Source organism: Acanthopagrus latus, chromosome 24 (assembly GCF_904848185.1).
Source record: "Acanthopagrus latus isolate v.2019 chromosome 24, fAcaLat1.1, whole genome shotgun sequence".
Classification (NCBI taxonomy): Eukaryota; Metazoa; Chordata; class Actinopteri; order Spariformes; family Sparidae; genus Acanthopagrus; species Acanthopagrus latus.
Genome location: NC_051062.1, coordinates 7,674,914 through 7,692,024, shown reverse-complemented (window position 1 = coordinate 7,692,024; position 17,111 = coordinate 7,674,914). Strand labels below are relative to the sequence as shown.

The following is a 17,111-nucleotide window of genomic DNA, read 5'->3' as shown; positions in this document are numbered from 1 at the left end:
AGATTATGTTAGCCTCCTGTGCAGACATTGTGGTCGCTTGGTGTCTAAAAGGTGGCAGTGGGAATAAAACCCACCACCACCCACTGAATCTATCAAAATGATAGACAAACAAAAAACACTGGACCCAGAAACCAAAGGTGAAGTAGGAGTCACTGATCAGGGGGGGAAACAAAATATATAGAAACTGGACAAAAGAAAGAAATCTCAAACACTCAACCCAGATTTTAACCCCAAACAGAAAACACAGGGAGCCAACTGATGGCGTTGACTCCCTGAAAACACACATCCATCTGAGCAGGAGAGCTGCAGCCCCCTGATATCACCTCCCAGCTGACTGATTGCAGCCAGCTGAGGGAGAACATCACAGGTGCACCCAATAGCTTCTGATCACCTGTCACCTGGATCTAGAGAAATCCCCTGTTCACATCAGGACCTCAGGGGAATCTGATTTGTCCAAACAGTTCTTCAGTATAGTAAATATACCTTTGATTCCACCACTATTTACTACCAATAATGGTGGAAGCAGTTGACCAGCAGTCACAGTGACGGTGGTGTTTACCTGCATCGGCCCAGCAGACCTGTCCTGAAGACGAGTCAAACGTGAGAGCGTTTGGCAAACCAACCCCGTCAGACACCACCACCCTGCGGTTCTGACCGTCCACCGACGAACTCTCAATCTTTGGAGCCTCTCGGTTCCAGTCTGTCCAAAACAGAGTGCTGAGGGGAGAGAAGCAGGAGTGAGGGACTGGACAAGACGTGACACACGATCTAGGCTGGAGACTTACTCTAGACTTAAGAGAGGACCAGTAAACATATTTTTGCAGTCACTGTGTTTTCTGCTTTGGTATGAAGTGCTGAGATCTGGCTAATATAATGAGACAAGAGAAAAACCACACACACGCACAAGAGTGGGTACATATGGGTACAAGAGCAAAGGGCTCGAGGGACCAGCTGTCTCACACTGATGAGGTCACGGTCAGGTTACTCTGAGCAACATGCGACCTCTGACCTTCAGCTTTCCCTGGGCTTTCTGGTGGCCGTTTCATCTGCATACATCAGAACACGCTGACCACACTGACTAACACAAGCAGACATGTTTTCACTTTGAGTAAACTTCATATTTCATCTCGGTGTGTTTTTTTTTGTGGAGAATCAAATCATTTTTTATTGTTTGCAACATTTCAAAACACCTAAACGTTGGATAAAACAGCTCCGGGTCGAGTGTGTGTGGGCTGCTAATGACGCCACGCTGCCTCTCATCTGTGTGTGCTGGTGTGCATGTGGGCCAGTCCGCTGGGAACGACAGGTAACACACACCACATGAGCAATCAACCCATACACACACCATATGTTTATGAGTGTGTACATTATTCAGTTTGATGAACCTATGGGCTGGCAGATGTTGGTGTGAGACATTCACACACGTGCGTATGATTTTATAGTGTGTGTGTGCTCGCTGTGTGTGGTTATGTTTCTGCAAGTGCGTGTGTGTGTGTGTGAAAGGGCAACATGTGCTGGCTCAGAAATCACAGAGCACATGCTTAATCATAAGTGTACCCGTGTGAGGCAGTAATTACCTTTAGGACTTGGCTTTTTGTCAGAAATGCACACACACACACACACACACATACACACACACACATACACACAGGCACATACTTGGCCTTCAGTCAGAGAGCACACTTTGAACTGTCAATCCAAATAACGTGAAACACACATATAAGGTTTTATGATTCGGGTTATTGCTGCGATGTTTAATCATTTGTATCACGCACATTAACACAGACACACACACAGACTCTATCTGACTCACACAATGACACACACACACTCTGTTGTGTACACACACATACGTGCATACTTGTTGATTATGTGATTAGTGCTGATGATGAAAAGCAGATGTTATTCCTGGAGAGCTGACCGATGACAGCTCTGTACTTTCGTGTTTGTGTGTGTGTGAGTGAGTGTCCAGGTCTAACAACATCAGTAAATCCAGTGCAGTTTTCTTGGCTCAGCTTGGTACAGAAAGCATTTGAAGTCACTTAAATGACATTATTATTAAACACACTCCACCCTGAGAACCACCACCCATCGATTTCCCTGCAATCGCCCGTCTCGTGCTGATGAGGTCATGTTTGTGTCACAGTCTCCCGACTCTAGAAACCAGACTCAACAAGAATCCTCTCTGCTAAAGGCTTTAAATATCTAAAAGTAAGCTGCGCTGCACTAATGAATTAGACACAGGCTGTGTTGACTCATAGCCTGTCTGAGGATTAACTGTGACGGACTTCATGATCGCGGTAATGGGCTGGAAACCATCTGCGCGCTCGACTGATATGAAACCACTCTGGATACAGTGAGAGCTCATTCTGCTTCAGGATGTTACACTTGATCGCAGAGAGAGTGTGTGGGCGCCTGTTTGTTTGCACATGTTTGCAAATAAACCATGCCAAAGCTTCAGAAGTAGGAGGTTTTGTGAGATGGATATGGACAAAAAGAGAGTCGTACCCGGAGGAAGAAACCACTATGATGGCGCGGGGGTTGACCAAGTCTGTGTCGAACAGCGTCCGCCTCCCGCTGCCGTCCAGGTTGGCGCTCTCGATCATGTCAGGGTTTGAGTCGACCCAGAATATCAACCTACGTTTAACGTCCACCGCCAAGCCCTCCGGACTGACCAGATCTACAAACAGACCATACAGAAAGTATTGACATCAATTAAACGTCAAACAACCTAATAGAAATGAGGGAGTGTGTGCGCATGTGTTTGTATTCTTACTTGTGTTAATGAGGATCTCAGGCTCGGCTCCAGGAGCCATTGAAGCTCTGTTGATTGTTCTTGCTGACAAATCTGTCCAATAGACTCGGTTCTCTTTGCAGTCATAGGCTATTCCGACAACTATGGAACCCTGGACACACACAAAAACACTAACATGTTAACATAATTATAGCTACATCAGTGTAGACCCTCTGGCATATGTCTACAGGTATCAGACAGACGATTTAAGATGATTTTATTACATTTCAGGCCTAATTAATAGATAAAAGAGCTGTCTGTGAGCATATGATTAGTACAATATGTGTGTATTTATCCGTTCATCTCTTACATGTAGAGTCAACAGTGTTTTGGCCCGGGTTGCATCCAGTCTGGTACCGTTTAACGGCAACGCCCCTATTTTCTGTCCCTGAGCGTACAGCAGTGTGATGTCAGCGTTTGTGGGAGGGGTCACATCTGGGCGGGGCAGTGGGCGCACGGTGGGCGGGGCCGCCGAGGGAAGACCTGGGACAAGACAGGAGGGATAAAAATAGTTTGTGTTCCGTTCACCACGTAGACAAACATGTAGTACAGGTGTATCAGTAGATGCTCACATGCAGGTTTGACGACATCATGTGATCGAGTGCCGGGAACCTCCCGGCCGTCCTGGTCCACACACCAGCAGTAAGTCGTCTCTCCATAACACTGGACTGGACTGAGAGACAATTCAAAAGCAATTTGTCGTTAAACAAGGAATTTAACCTGTTGTTTTTTGTTGTGTGTGTGTGTTTGTGTGTGTACCTGAATTGCCCATCTGGCTCACACTGAGGCAGGTACTGTTTTGGCTCTGGTTTCCCACCATAGTGCTCAATCAAACTGCTCCTCCATCGCTCACACACACTCTCCGGGCGTTGGGTTGGAACCACAGGGACTGAGGGGGACACGAATCAAACACGCCCAATGTTGATACTCTTTTTGAAGTTAAAAATAATACTCCATGGCTCTAAAATTACAATTTGGATCCTATCCTACTGTGATGTGTCATTATTTAGTTGTATTCTTAGTGTGTTTTCTTGCTCTAGTTTATATCCCAGTGAGAGGTGGCGCACTTGATTAATGGTGCAGGAAGGCCCTGTGTTTAAACAGGCGCACACTTACACACACATCTTGCTTTTGTCAATACTGTTTACCTCATAAAATCCCTTTAATAACTCACTTTATAGGAGAGCTTAAGAACTAAACCCAAAACCACTTTAGGCTTCCACTAATGTTTATACTGGCCTCTCTCGCGGCCTCAGTAAATTTCTGATGTGAGACTGCACAGTTTCTCAACTAAGACACAGATAAAGATGATATTTGAAGGGCGGGTGACAAGAGATCAGAGAGGGGAAGAGAGACAAAGACTAGCAAAACAAGTAGACTGATGTCTCTCACTAAGTTTTTCCAGCAGGATTTATTTCAGTGGCGGTTATGAATCACTTGGTTTTTACATCTATTTACTGTTTCACCACACGACCATCTGAATTAGTGGTTCCTGTGTCTCTTCCCAGAAATGGACAGCACATGAACTGTCCACTATATCATTGATATTTCAATCCTCAGGCTGACTTACTGTGTTGGCAGTGAGTTGTATGTGGGCAGGCATAAATACATGTACTATGTATTTATGCCTGCCCACATAATAATACTAACGTCAACCAGCACACAAATAGTTTGATGTGGGTGTTTGATGGCGGCATCACGTAAACTGCTAAATTTGTTGCAAATTTAATTCACAAATGCAACTTTCTTCCTCCAGTTGTACTGAAAAAATGTGATTCATTCATTGTAAAAGTTAGTGTAAATATACATAATACATAATTTAAAAAATGTAAGATAATATAAAAGTATATTCAATGGTAGAATAAATAGAAGGAAAAGTGTGTTTGCACTGTGCAGCCTCCAGGTGTGAATGAGTGCGAAGTAGAGTGACACAAATATAAGAGCTCAGATGAGTCTTCAAAAAGGGTTAATGCATGTGTTTTGGTGTGTGTGTGCATCTGTAGGGTGGGTGTAACACTGTTTTGTCACTCAGCTGCCCATGCAAACCTGTGTTGTTTTGGTTTGGTTGCCTGGCAATAGGCAGCAGCTCATTTTACCACCAAATGACCGCTTCAGATGTTCAGATGGTCATAAATGGAATTCATAGCCAGAGCTGAATTTATAGGACGGCCTCTGTGTGTACACTAGAGTCTAAGTGAGAGAGAGGTAAAGAATCAGGTCGTGTATTTACTCTGTAAATTGTTAACTGCCACAAGGACATTACTTATATATCAGATATTTCTTTTGGATTTGTTATTGTTTTTTATTTTACCAATTCTACCAAACTAATTATGGAGTATTTTTGTCACTTTGAGTGCAGACTCCAGTGAGCTTCACAGATGCTGGTAAGTACATTTTGTTGCCTTTAAATAGAGTTTTCTCCATTCACAGTCATTATGCTAAAATAACCAAGAGCCACAAATCACTGGCTGATCAAATATCTAGGAAATTCAAAGTGTCTCACCTGATTCGTCACAGTTTACAGGTGGTACACCTGCTGTTGTCCTGGTTCCTGCTCTCTCCTCTCCCCTACTGTCCACACACCAACAATGTCCAGTGGAGCCGTGACACTGCAGCAGAATGATTTCAATTATCAAAATAATAATTACAACAAAAACAAAAGAGAAACTCTGAAACAAAGGAGAACGAAGAATCCATCTCAAGTTTTACCTGCTGAGCTGAGTACTGTCCATCAGGCTCACACTGAGGTACAAAGGCTCCAAACAGAGGATATCCCTCTGGACTGGTTGTCTGAACACTGTCTCTGTGCTGCTCACACTGAGTTTTAGGACGCTCTGGTTCATCTGGAGGGGAACGACCAAATTTACATAAGTTATTTGGAAACACACAAGGGTTCCTGGCAAACTGTTATTTGTTTTCCTTTCCAAATTTGACAAACTAGTTCAGCTGACTCATTCAAAAGTAAACTCAAAACACATTTATTCACATCAGCCTCCAACCACATTTAGACTGCCTCAAGTGTCAAACTAAAAACAGTCAGCTCATATTCAGTTTCACTGTTTTATGTGCATATTTAATATTGTTGTATTTCACCTCATCTTGTTTATATTCTTAACTATTCCCAATATCATGTTTAAAATGCAGATGTGTTCTATCTATGCAGATGATATGCATTTTGTTGTCTCTCTTCAGACACAAAGATGAAGGTTGTGCATCCCAAGGTGTCCTGCATTCAGTCCATAACTTGTATTCATATTAGACATATAAGATTTTCTGTCATGCAAGAACTTTCTAGTAATTAATTCTGACTTCTGGAGCACCTCTCTATTGCTAGATTAATAGCGTCTCCTTCAGAGACTTATTGTGAGGTATTTTGGCACAATCCATACAACCATCTGGTGTGCATGATGGTCATTTCTCATTCTGTGCGTCTGGAATCTACAACATTTGGCTCATCTCAAGCTTTTCTCATATTGTTTAAACTCTATACTATAAATATTTCTGGCTGGCCTCATAAAGAATGCTTGTCAGCTTGTGCAGCTCATCCAGAATGCTACAGAATGTTTGTATCTGACTCCTTGTTATATCCACTGTAAACATAGCCCATGGGGTCTTTGGCAGGTTAAAAGTTAGCAGTCTCACCTGGTCTGTCACAGTCTTTGGGTGCTGTACCAGGTGGAGTCCTGGTTCCTGCTCTCTCCTGCCCCCTACTGTCCACACACCAACAATGTCCACTAGAGCCGTGACACTAACAAAACAAAGAAAGATAAAGTTAGTCTAAGTATCATCACTCAATTGTAAAAGACAGTTCTACAGGTGTGTCAATCATGCTAACCTGCAGAGGAAGATACTGTCCATTGTCATCACATTGAGGTACATAAGCTCCAACTATCGGATATCCGTCTGAACTAGTAGCCTGCGCTCTCTCTCTGTGGTGCTCACAGTGAGTTTTAGGACGCTCTGGTTCATCTGGAAAACATTTACAAGTTTACACAAGTTATTAAGAAACACAAATTGTTTCTAGGAACTCTCAAATTGCAGGTCTGGGTGAGATTATCTCAATTCCACATCAGCCCTGGCAAGTTATTTTACTTAGTCAACATATGGTGGGACCAACAAGCAGCCTGAACTAGCAGTCTCACCTGGTCTGTCACAGTCTTTAGGTGCTGTACCAGGTGGAGTCCTGGTTCCTGCTCTCTCCTGCCCCGTTCTGTCCACACACCAACAGTGTCCAGTGGAGCCGTGACACTAACACAACAAAGGAACATGAATTCAAGTTAGTCAAAGTACCATCACTCAATTGTAAAAGACAGTTGTGTAGGTATGTCAATCATGCTAACCTGCAGAGGGAGGTACTGCCCATTGTCATCACATTGTGGTACATAAGCTCCAACTAACGGATATCCGTCTGAACTAGTAGCCTGCGCTCTCTCTCTGTGGTGCTCACAGTGAGTTTTAGGACGCTCTGGTTCATCTGGAAAACATTTACAAGTTTTCACAAGTTATTAAGGAACATTCCATTCTGGTAATTCTCGAGTTCACTAACTGTGGGACCAATAAAAATTGGCAGTCTCACCTGGTTTGTCACAGTCTGTAGGTGCTGTACCAGGTGGAGTCCTGGTTCCTGCCCTCTCTTGCCCCGTTCTGTCCACACACCAACAATGTCCAGTGGAGCCGTGACACTGTAATAGATATAAAGATCATTGTAGCTACAACAACAATAAGGGTACATATATATCTCATGTATAGAACAATCAGAAAAATACCTGTTGCGAAGCGTATTGTCCGTTAGCATCACACTGAGGCACAAACGCTCCTGGTATAGGATATCCCTCTGGACTAGTAGTCTGTACACTGTCTCTGTGGTGCTCACAGTGAGTTTTAGGACGCTCTGGTTCATCTAAGGATTATTTTCAAAAATTAGAAATGGAATGTAAAAATAAATAAAACATCAATGTTTGGCTTGTAAACTTCTCTTCATTAAAAGAAGCCAGATGGAACCAGTGAGATTCCATGAGCAGAGTCCTTCTCCTCACCTGGTTTATCACAGTCTATAGGTGCTGTACCAGGTGGAGTCCTGGTTCCTGCTCTCTCCTGCCCCCTACTGTCCACACACCAACAATGTCCAGTGGAGCCGTGACACTGAAGCAATAATGAAAGATCATTTAGATTTTACGTCTACAATTCTATTCATGTAATCCAAGTAAAACTGAAACACAGATGAAGACAAAAACGTTTACCTGCAATCGTGTATACTGTCCATTAGCATCACACTGAGGTGCATAGGCTCCTGTTACAGGATATCCCTCTGGACTGGTGGTCTCTACACTGTCTCTGTGATGTTCACACTGAGTTTTAGGACGCTCTGGTTCATCTGGAGACAAAAAGGTATCAATTTTCCTCAATCCCTGTACTCTTTACACTTTACTGCGCTATCTAGCTATCAGCAGGTACAGTAATCAGCAGTAATATGCTGCCCCCTATTTGAAGTTTGACATTGACGTGTTGCCAATTCTTAAATATTGCACCTTCAAGATATAGAGCGCATTGTCAGTCCATCATTTTTAATACTCACGAGCAGAAATTAAGTCTCTCATAAAACATACATTTCAATCAAGACTTTAAAGAATCATTTCAACACATTTGCTAATTATCTTTATGCAAATTACCATTTTTATTAAAATTACAGTATCCTTACTGCACAGGCCACTACTTGAGGTTAATGCTGGCTATGTGGACTTGGCTGTGTTTGTATGAAAACCTACATGAACCTTTTAAAAGGCACATTATAAAGGGAAGACTGGATTGATGTTAATTTGCTTACTGATTTTATAAGTCAGTTAAAAAAGTGCTGAAGATTCTAAAATCCATTCTATCTATTCAATCTAATATATTTACAAAAAAACAGAGTTGGAGTTACTTTTTGCAACAATATATAAACCATATGTACTTGTTCTTTTTTAACATATTTGTAATGCTTCAGCTTATTGTTTCCCTCTGCCATCCTTTATTTTCCACTTCCCACCACACACACAGTCTTGCAGTGATATCACCTGTTTTTCCAGGCATTCCAAGGCTGTGACCCAATGACCTCAATCGTGCACCACTTACAAGGTTAGACACACACTCACGTAAATGTGCTGTCTGTTTGACTTGTCATTGAGTTGAGGAATTAGTGGGTTCACAGGTCAATGTTTAGCAAGAAAGCCCCAAGAGCCATGACATAATACACCTGCTAAGGCTGTTACTGCTGATAACAACCGTTTCAAGCACTCATGTGAAACTGAATAAAGGGAGAGGCCTGTCTATTCACGTATATTTGTATTTCTCACCTGGTTTGTCACAGTCTGTAGGCGGTGCGCCTGGTGATGTCCTGGTTCCTGCTCTTTCCTGTCCCCTACTGTCCACACACCAACAATGTCCAGATGAGCCGTGACACTGAAAAACACACACTCTCAGTCAGAAATCTTATGTTATATTAAATTCAACAAAATTAGTTTATCCCTCTCAATTATCAGTCATAACTGCTGACCTGCAGTGGTGTGTACTGTCCATTTGCATCACACTGGGGTACGTAAGCTCCGACTATAGGATATCCCTCTGGACTGGTAGTCTGAATACTGTCTCTGTGGTGTTCACACTGAGTTTTAGGACGCTCTGGTTCATCTGTGGATATAAAGATGAACAAAATTAAGAATGAAAATAAAAATAAAGTAAAGCATTAAATACATTTCAATAGACACTGAAAATCTAAAACTAATATGTTAAACTATTCCTTTAATGCCTGAAGGTCTCTCCAGCAAAAAGGATGTTAGGTCATCAGTTTAAACAATAATCACATTCCAGAGCTCTGAGTTTCCTCCAAATCTGATTAAAGTTTGTTAGCTTGACAGTCAGAACAGTTAAGATCTCACCTGGTCTGTCACAGTCTTTGGGTGCTGTACCAGGTGGAGTCCTGGTTCCTGCTCTCTCCTGCCCCCTTGTGTCCACACACCAACAATGTCCAGTGGAACCATGACACTAAAAGAACAATTACAGTAACCATAATGAATTCATCAAGCTTCAAAGTTACAGCTTAATAACTGATATTAAAGTGTTATGTGGATTAAACAAATAACAAGCACTGACTTGTAATGATCTGTACTGTCCATTAGCATCACACTGAGGTACATAAGCTCCAACTATAGGATATCCCTCTGGACTGGTGGTTTGAACACTGTCTCTGTGGTGCTCACACTGAGTCTTAAAACGTTCTGGTTCATCTGCAAATTAAGAAAAAGAATAAGTTAAGGTCGATATAAAGATGAGAAGGCAGGGGCATTTTGATGCATGTACAGTACTGAGGCAAAACAGGATGATGTCATCTGCATATATGAGCATTTTGGGTGGTTAATGGCCATATGTAGCATGCTGGATACAAATTTTGATCTATGAAAACAAGCTGACAGTCTTCATCAGCTAATGTTACATCATTGTGTGAAGGTTTATAGTAACAATGCAAAGCCCATCATTGTTTATTTGCTTCATTTGCTTTTAAAGGGACACTCCACCAATTACACATAATGAGTTAATCTGTTGGCTATGGTTATTGCTTAAAACCCTGATATGGCAAGACAATATTCCTCACTTCCTCACCTGGTTTGTCACAGTCTGTAGGTGTTGTACCAGGTGCTGTTCTTGTTCCTGCTCTCTCCTGTCCACTACTGTCCACACACCAACAATGTCCAGTGGAACCATGACACTAAAGTACATGACATCAACGATAACAACAATTTATTCTTATTGTAATTCATTTAAATGAACCTCTCCTCGTTTGGAGGTGAAATAACGCTCTTTAAAACACTTATTTGGGGCAAACCTGCAAAGGTATGTACTGTCCATTAGCATCGCACTGAGGAACATAGGCTCCTGTTATAGGATATCCCTCTGGACTTGTGGTCTGTACACTGTCTCTGTAGTGTTCACAGTGAGTTTTAGGACGCTCTGGCTCATCTGTGGATATAAAGATGAACAAAATTAAGAAAGAAAATAAACACCCTCCTCAATGGAAAGAGTCTGAAGTTTGAAAACTCATTTATGCTTTTTTCATACAATAAGTGTGTTTTTGTCAGAATGCTTTCATCTCACCTGGTCTGTCACAGTCTTTAGGTGCTGTACCAGGTGGAGTCCTGGTTCCTGCTCTCTCCTGCCCCCTACTGTCCACACACCAACAATGTCCAGTGGAGCCGTGACACTGTGATGAATTATTTACACATTTTTTACATCACATAACCCAGGACATCACTCAGCCATGCACTTCAACACCAGTCAGTGCTCACCTGCAGTAGTCGGTACCGTCCGTCGGAGTCGCACTGAGGGATGAAAGCTCCAACACTTGGACGACCATCACCACCACTCTGAAGACTGTCTCTGTGCTGCTCACACTGGCTCTTTGGGCGAACTGTCTGTCCTGTCAACAAATTATTGAAAAAAGACCTTTTGTTATTAATAACATTGTATTTGTATTTTCATATGTATTTTCTTTGTGTTATTGGAAGTGAAATTAGAATCATCAAGTATCAAAAGAAGTAAGTAAAAGTGAACTACATTTACGTGTGTATATAATCTATGTAATCTTAAAATAATCAAATAAATGTTGTGGATTAAAAAGTACAATGTGCCTCTAAAATGTTGTGGAAATATTGAGTAGCATAAAATGGAAAGAACAAGTAACTCAAATATGTACTTGAGTAAATGTATTTAGTCACATTCCATCACTGTGCATGACTTAGGTGGTAATTCTACAGACCTTCCTGCTGGGAACAGTAGAAACCATCGCCATAGAACCCAGCCTGGCACTGACACTGGAAGGAACCCAGTCCGTTGATACATCTGGCGCTGATGTGACATGGAGAGGAGCTGCACTCGTCTATATCTGAGAAAATAGAAGAGCCAGGAAAAAAATGTAACAACCATAAATGGTGAAACACCTCAGACTGGAATTTGGAAAGAAATATATACTATCGCCACATATCTATACTGATATATAAAAAATGATATTTGGCGGCTGGATGGAAATTATTCAGTTCAGTTGTACTGTATCTTATCAGTGTATGGTTTGAGGTTTTGGATAAATTCAAGGCTTTATGTAAAGTGTAACATTATCTGTCAAAGAGGGAGGTGGGGAGGATTTAAAGGAGGTTCATCAGGAGTTCATACTGATGGGTGAAAGGAGGACACGTGCGCGCACACACACACACACACACACACACCAACATACATGCCGGCAGGACCTCTCTCCTCCACACATTCCAAAGCAAAACACACATTGTGTCATTGCTCCATTTGTCTTTCACTTTCACCCCCCTCTCCTGCCTTATCTCACCCTGCTCCTTCTCACATTAGTCCTCTCGTTCCCACCCTCACATTTGTCACCCATCCTCCCCTCTCGCTGTGTTTCCTTACTTTTGCAGCTGTGCGTTACTGTTGTGGAAGAAATGTTATGCTTGCGCTCGGACAAGTATGTGGGTCTCTTCCAAAATATTCAGCTCATTTTGGAACATGCAGCAAAATATCTCTCATGTGGTGAAGACTGGAGAATGACATGATTGCTGTTATTGCTCCTTTTTTATTTGCATGTGAGGAGCATTACATTTATCATAATTACAGTAAATGCAGGACAGGCTGACACAGCTTGATTCAACACAGAGTAGCACGTTTAGTCGTTGTAGTTGACGTTTTTGTGAGGCAAAGCCTTTATTTTAGCGGCTTTTAATGATATCCTTGTTGATGTAGTGTTTTCAGTCAAATGATGGAGTGTCATGAAGCTGAGCTCAAAGGCAAACCACTACAATGGGCTTGTTATTCATTTAGAGAAGAATTAGCAGGTGTTGAAACATGCCTTGAAACAACAGACACACAAAGCAAAGAAAGGGGGGGGGGTTAGGTGATCCTGCTTTGGGAACTTTAAAGTACTAAAAAGACGCCTTAACCTATTCATCCACTCCAATCTCTTCTCTAAATCGTCCCAACTGCTGGTATATACACTCACACTCAGAGCACAGTTGAGCAGCAGTACAATCAAAGCTGACACAATACAAAATGATGCTGCTGATGTAGCTCAAAGCACCGAGCGATACAGCCTCATAGTTTCAAGTGTGGCTAAAGACTCTGGAGTCAATTTTGATCTTGGAGAAACTAAAACCCACGTCATCAGCACATGTTCAGTATATTTCTCTCATTGCAACTCACCAACGCAGGTACGCCCGTCGAAGCCAAACTCGAAGCCACTCTGGCACTGGCAGCGATGGCTCCCAGGCAGGTTCATGCACTGAGCGTGAGCGCCACATGAAGACAAGCCCTCAGCACACTCATCTATATCTGCAGGGACAGAAGAGGAGAGAAAGTGAGGTTTTTATATGAACTCATGAGCCTGTAAACCAGGAATCCTTGATCTACGTGTCGCCTGCTGCATGTGTCTCTGAGTGTTAAAGCTGTAATTAAAGGTCATTACTGGTGCTTTTATCTATACATTGTGTGCCAGCTTGTTCGTGTTACTATAGCACGTAACCCCACACCTGGAGTCTTGACTGCATTTTTGAATGTATTTTGCAACTTACAGAACAAAAACCACACACAGATGATGTGACCAGAGAGACACACTGAGGCCCAAATCATGGGAACTAAGCCAGGGCCTGGGGCTTTCCTAGTGCTGTCAGCAGGAGAGAACGACCTGCTGCTGGGCTAATGACAGGCCACGCACCAGCTTAGAGCACTGCATGTCCCTATTAACTAGAGAATTAACTGGAGGAGGAGGAGGAGAAGGAGAGAGGGCAGGGTGGGATGAAGAAGAGAAGAGAAGAGAAGAGAAGAGAAGAGAAGAGAAGAGAAGAGAAGAGAAGAGAAGAGAAGAGAAGAGAAGAGAAGAGAAGAGAAGAGAAGAGAAGTGGGACAGATGATTGCCTGTACTTGACCTGTCTACACTGGATGGACAGATGTTGATGAAACACAGACACATCACCTTGAACTGTCTTTAACTTACATGTGTTTGTGGGGAGGGGGGGGGGGGGGGGCGCGCATATAGACTAAACAAAGCACAGCGAAGCACTCTGAAATGCACATACATTGTCACGACAGTATATCCAGGAAGACGTCTTGGACAGTGTATATGTACTTGCGTGTTCGTACCATAACAGTTGCGTCCATCCCCTCTGTAGCCAGTAGCACACTGGCACTGGAAGGCCTGTCCCTCCAGCGGGATACACTGAGCCGTGGTGTCGCAGTCATGGGTTCCAGCATAGCAAGGGTTGACCAGCTCCGGACTGGTTGGCTCAACTGCAGAGAAGAGCAGAGACGGATTAAATGACATGAGAAAGAAACATTAAAATGATGTAAAAAACATACGGAAGTACTATCACCAAAGATCTAAAATAAGCAGACCCTCGCAAACTTTTGCACAATCACAGTTGTGATCACAGACAGTCTATTTTCAGTTTCAGCAGCACAAATAGAGATGAGATAAAGAGCACTGACACTAAGGTATAACATGTGGTTGCAGAGAGACTTGTCAAGGAAGATCTACTGCACAGCTGCGCACACTAGCGACGCTTCAAACTGTCCTGAATTAAGATAAATTAAGATGTGGATTATTCGGCAGTAAAACTCCAATGATTAGAGCGATGATTACAGGACAGCCTAACCAAACACACATGTAAAATCACTCCAGACAAGTTCCCATAGGGACGGTTTCCTCCTAGGAAGTGACTCCCTTCATGCTCTCAATCGTCGACATATGGATGAGGTTAGACACACATATGCATGAGAGAGACAGACAGAGGGATGAGTGAGCGGATGTGTGTTCGGGGGTTTCCTCATACCAACGTACAGCTCAGACACACAAGAATATTTACACAACAAACCTCAGACTGATTTTATGGAAAAAGACAGAAGAAAAGAAGAAAGAAGGAACCCATGGGAAATCATTAGAAAAGAATGTAAAGACTTCGATAAATTAAGTGCTTCTCTACTTCAATATGTTCCCCAGTGCATACACCAGGATGGGGGGTGGCACAGCGGGGCTCGAGCTGCAAATCCTGACCCTTTACAAACTGAGCATAACTGACTGAACCACTGAAACTCTGTTAATTAATTTCGGTTTACAAGACAAATGGTGGTCCTGTTGTTTAAATAATGCTCTTACAATGTCTTGAAGAAAAGTGTATGTTTGACTTTTCCCTGGAGAACTATTTCACTTCACGATAGAAATACTTTCCAATATTGACATTTTTTAGGTTTAACCAAACCAACCAAAAGAAAAGAAATCCCATCACTAATATCTGCTTTTAATGCTTTTTCTTTAAAATAAGGGGCATTGTCCATGTTAAAAAAACTACATATACACGCTAACACCTAAACAAAATCACACACACACACGCACACACACACATTAGGCACAGATTGCTTCCATCTCCTAGAGCCGGAGGCCAACTGTGGCTCATTATCAAAGAGAAAGAGAGACTCTTCAAAGTCCTGAATGTGGCCGGGAAGACGGGGAGATGAGAGAGCGAGATACATGTGGATGAGAGAAAAGACGGAGTGGTAATTAGAGAGGGAGAGAGAGAGAGGGAGAGAGAGAGAGAGAGAAAGAGGGAGAGAGAGAGAGAGAGAGAGAGAGAGAGAGGGAGAGAGAGAGAGAGAGAGAGAAAGAGGGAGAGAGAGAGAGAGAGAAAGAGGGAAAGAGAAAAGAGGGAGTCAGAGAGACAGAGAGAGATGCACTACACACCATCAAAGCAACGACTGCAGTTTCCCACCTGTTGCTCTTTACACAACTCCTATACACACACACACACACACACAAACTAGACTGGTTTTACAGAGGCGTAGCCATAACCGTGTCAAGATGGCATGGGTTACTCTTGAAATCCAATCAACCACACTGGGTGCAACACAAAATTATCTGTATCATCATCTGTCATTACTGACTTTTACTGACAAATGAGCCGACATTTAGGAGAGCGTGATGTTTGAAGGGATGAAAGCAGCGTCAGCAGGCCTTCAGGAAGAACGCATGAGGGTAAAAGACAATCCACAACATAAAGTTTGACTGATAGATCCTGGAGCTTAACGCCAGCACTTTAAAGGGGCACTTCAACAATTTTACACATAAAGGTCAGTTCAAGGAGAGAACTGTTCAGCCAATGAAAACAGTTGTAAAATGTCTTCAGTAGCTTAGGGGGAGGTTTCTCAAGTCAACAGAGACAACAACACGGCTGTAATCAAGGTTATCTTGAGTTGGCTTACCTTAAAAGGTAAACTACAAAAGGTATAGTGGAGTAATTCCCTCCTGAACACAGAATTATGTCACACTCTATGTGTGTTTTAGGAGGGTGAAATCAAAAATGATAATGAGGTGCATTATGGGTATTGCAGGACACAGCTTTTGAGGTGTCTTCACAGAACAGAACAGCAACAAGAACGCTTTTTTAAATTTGGCCCTCACAAGTCCCACGACTGTAGCGAGCTGGAGTACCCTTTAAATCTTAAAAATAAACCTTGAGGAAGAAACCTTGAATTATGCTCCATGACATGCAGAAGGATATTGACTTTCACAAGGAGGCTATGTGTTATATTAATCCACACGTTGCTTCCTAATCAAATCAAATCTTTGACAAAGAAAGGATTTGAGATCAAATCTATTACTTAATTTACAGGGATCCAGACTGATTTTCCAACTTTCTCATTCAGGTGCACCAGAATCTAATTTTGAAGCACCCAATAATACATTTTGATTACAGTTTTGAGTGATGATATAAATACTTGATTTTTTCATTTAAATCACACGCAACAAGTAGATGCCATAATCTAAATTGCTTAAAAAGTAAACTGCTAAATTATTGGCTCAACAGTGTGACCAATAAGACAGGTCAGGATGTATAGTACGAAACAATAAGAGTGGATTAAACCTTCATTGTCTCCATGTGAAGGTGAGGCAAGCGATCAGTTCAGTGTCTGAACTTCGCCTGCAATCTCTGATTCTCATGACATCAGTGGGCAGCTATTCTGCCCAGCAACCCCCCCGCTAGAAAATCTGTCATTGGCTGGGATATTATTTCCCAGAGAGTGTAAGACCCTTGAATGCACACACACACACACACACACACACACACACACACACACACACACATAGACACACACACACCACTTAACCCGTGTTTACAAAACCCCTGATCCCCGAAAGCTCTTCCAGCTGTGCTCTATGGTATCAGTGTGTGTGCGTGTGCGTGTGTGAGATGTGTCATCATAACCTTTTTAATCAATGTGTTGACGTTTAAATGACAGA

At 42.4% G+C, this 17,111-nt stretch overlaps 1 protein-coding gene across 17 annotated transcripts in view; it reads right to left on the bottom strand.

The window, feature by feature from the left end:
* nid2a (nidogen 2a (osteonidogen)) overlaps positions 1 to 17,111 on the bottom strand; it is a 41,186-nt gene that overhangs the window by 3,858 nt on the left and 20,217 nt on the right. The window contains exons 16-42 of one of the 17 annotated variants that reach the window (XM_037091199.1): positions 13,961 to 14,107; positions 13,025 to 13,153; positions 11,583 to 11,708; positions 11,113 to 11,243; positions 10,922 to 11,027; positions 10,653 to 10,786; positions 10,430 to 10,535; positions 9,923 to 10,056; positions 9,709 to 9,814; positions 9,327 to 9,460; positions 9,127 to 9,232; positions 8,035 to 8,168; positions 7,831 to 7,936; positions 7,561 to 7,694; positions 7,371 to 7,476; positions 7,135 to 7,268; positions 6,937 to 7,042; positions 6,630 to 6,763; positions 6,437 to 6,542; positions 5,504 to 5,637; positions 5,298 to 5,403; positions 3,554 to 3,683; positions 3,367 to 3,467; positions 3,105 to 3,277; positions 2,777 to 2,906; positions 2,509 to 2,680; positions 560 to 717 (exon numbers count right to left, since the gene is read on the bottom strand). In XM_037091199.1, coding sequence (XP_036947094.1) covers positions 560 to 717; positions 2,509 to 2,680; positions 2,777 to 2,906; positions 3,105 to 3,277; positions 3,367 to 3,467; positions 3,554 to 3,683; positions 5,298 to 5,403; positions 5,504 to 5,637; positions 6,437 to 6,542; positions 6,630 to 6,763; positions 6,937 to 7,042; positions 7,135 to 7,268; positions 7,371 to 7,476; positions 7,561 to 7,694; positions 7,831 to 7,936; positions 8,035 to 8,168; positions 9,127 to 9,232; positions 9,327 to 9,460; positions 9,709 to 9,814; positions 9,923 to 10,056; positions 10,430 to 10,535; positions 10,653 to 10,786; positions 10,922 to 11,027; positions 11,113 to 11,243; positions 11,583 to 11,708; positions 13,025 to 13,153; positions 13,961 to 14,107 — 3,423 coding nt within the window. The remainder of the gene's footprint in view (positions 1 to 559; positions 718 to 2,508; positions 2,681 to 2,776; positions 2,907 to 3,104; positions 3,278 to 3,366; positions 3,468 to 3,553; positions 3,684 to 5,297; positions 5,404 to 5,503; positions 5,638 to 6,436; positions 6,543 to 6,629; positions 6,764 to 6,936; positions 7,043 to 7,134; positions 7,269 to 7,370; positions 7,477 to 7,560; positions 7,695 to 7,830; positions 7,937 to 8,034; positions 8,169 to 9,126; positions 9,233 to 9,326; positions 9,461 to 9,708; positions 9,815 to 9,922; positions 10,057 to 10,429; positions 10,536 to 10,652; positions 10,787 to 10,921; positions 11,028 to 11,112; positions 11,244 to 11,582; positions 11,709 to 13,024; positions 13,154 to 13,960; positions 14,108 to 17,111) is intronic. The other 16 variants (XM_037091207.1, XM_037091205.1, XM_037091206.1 and 13 more) reach the window with 16 other exon arrangements.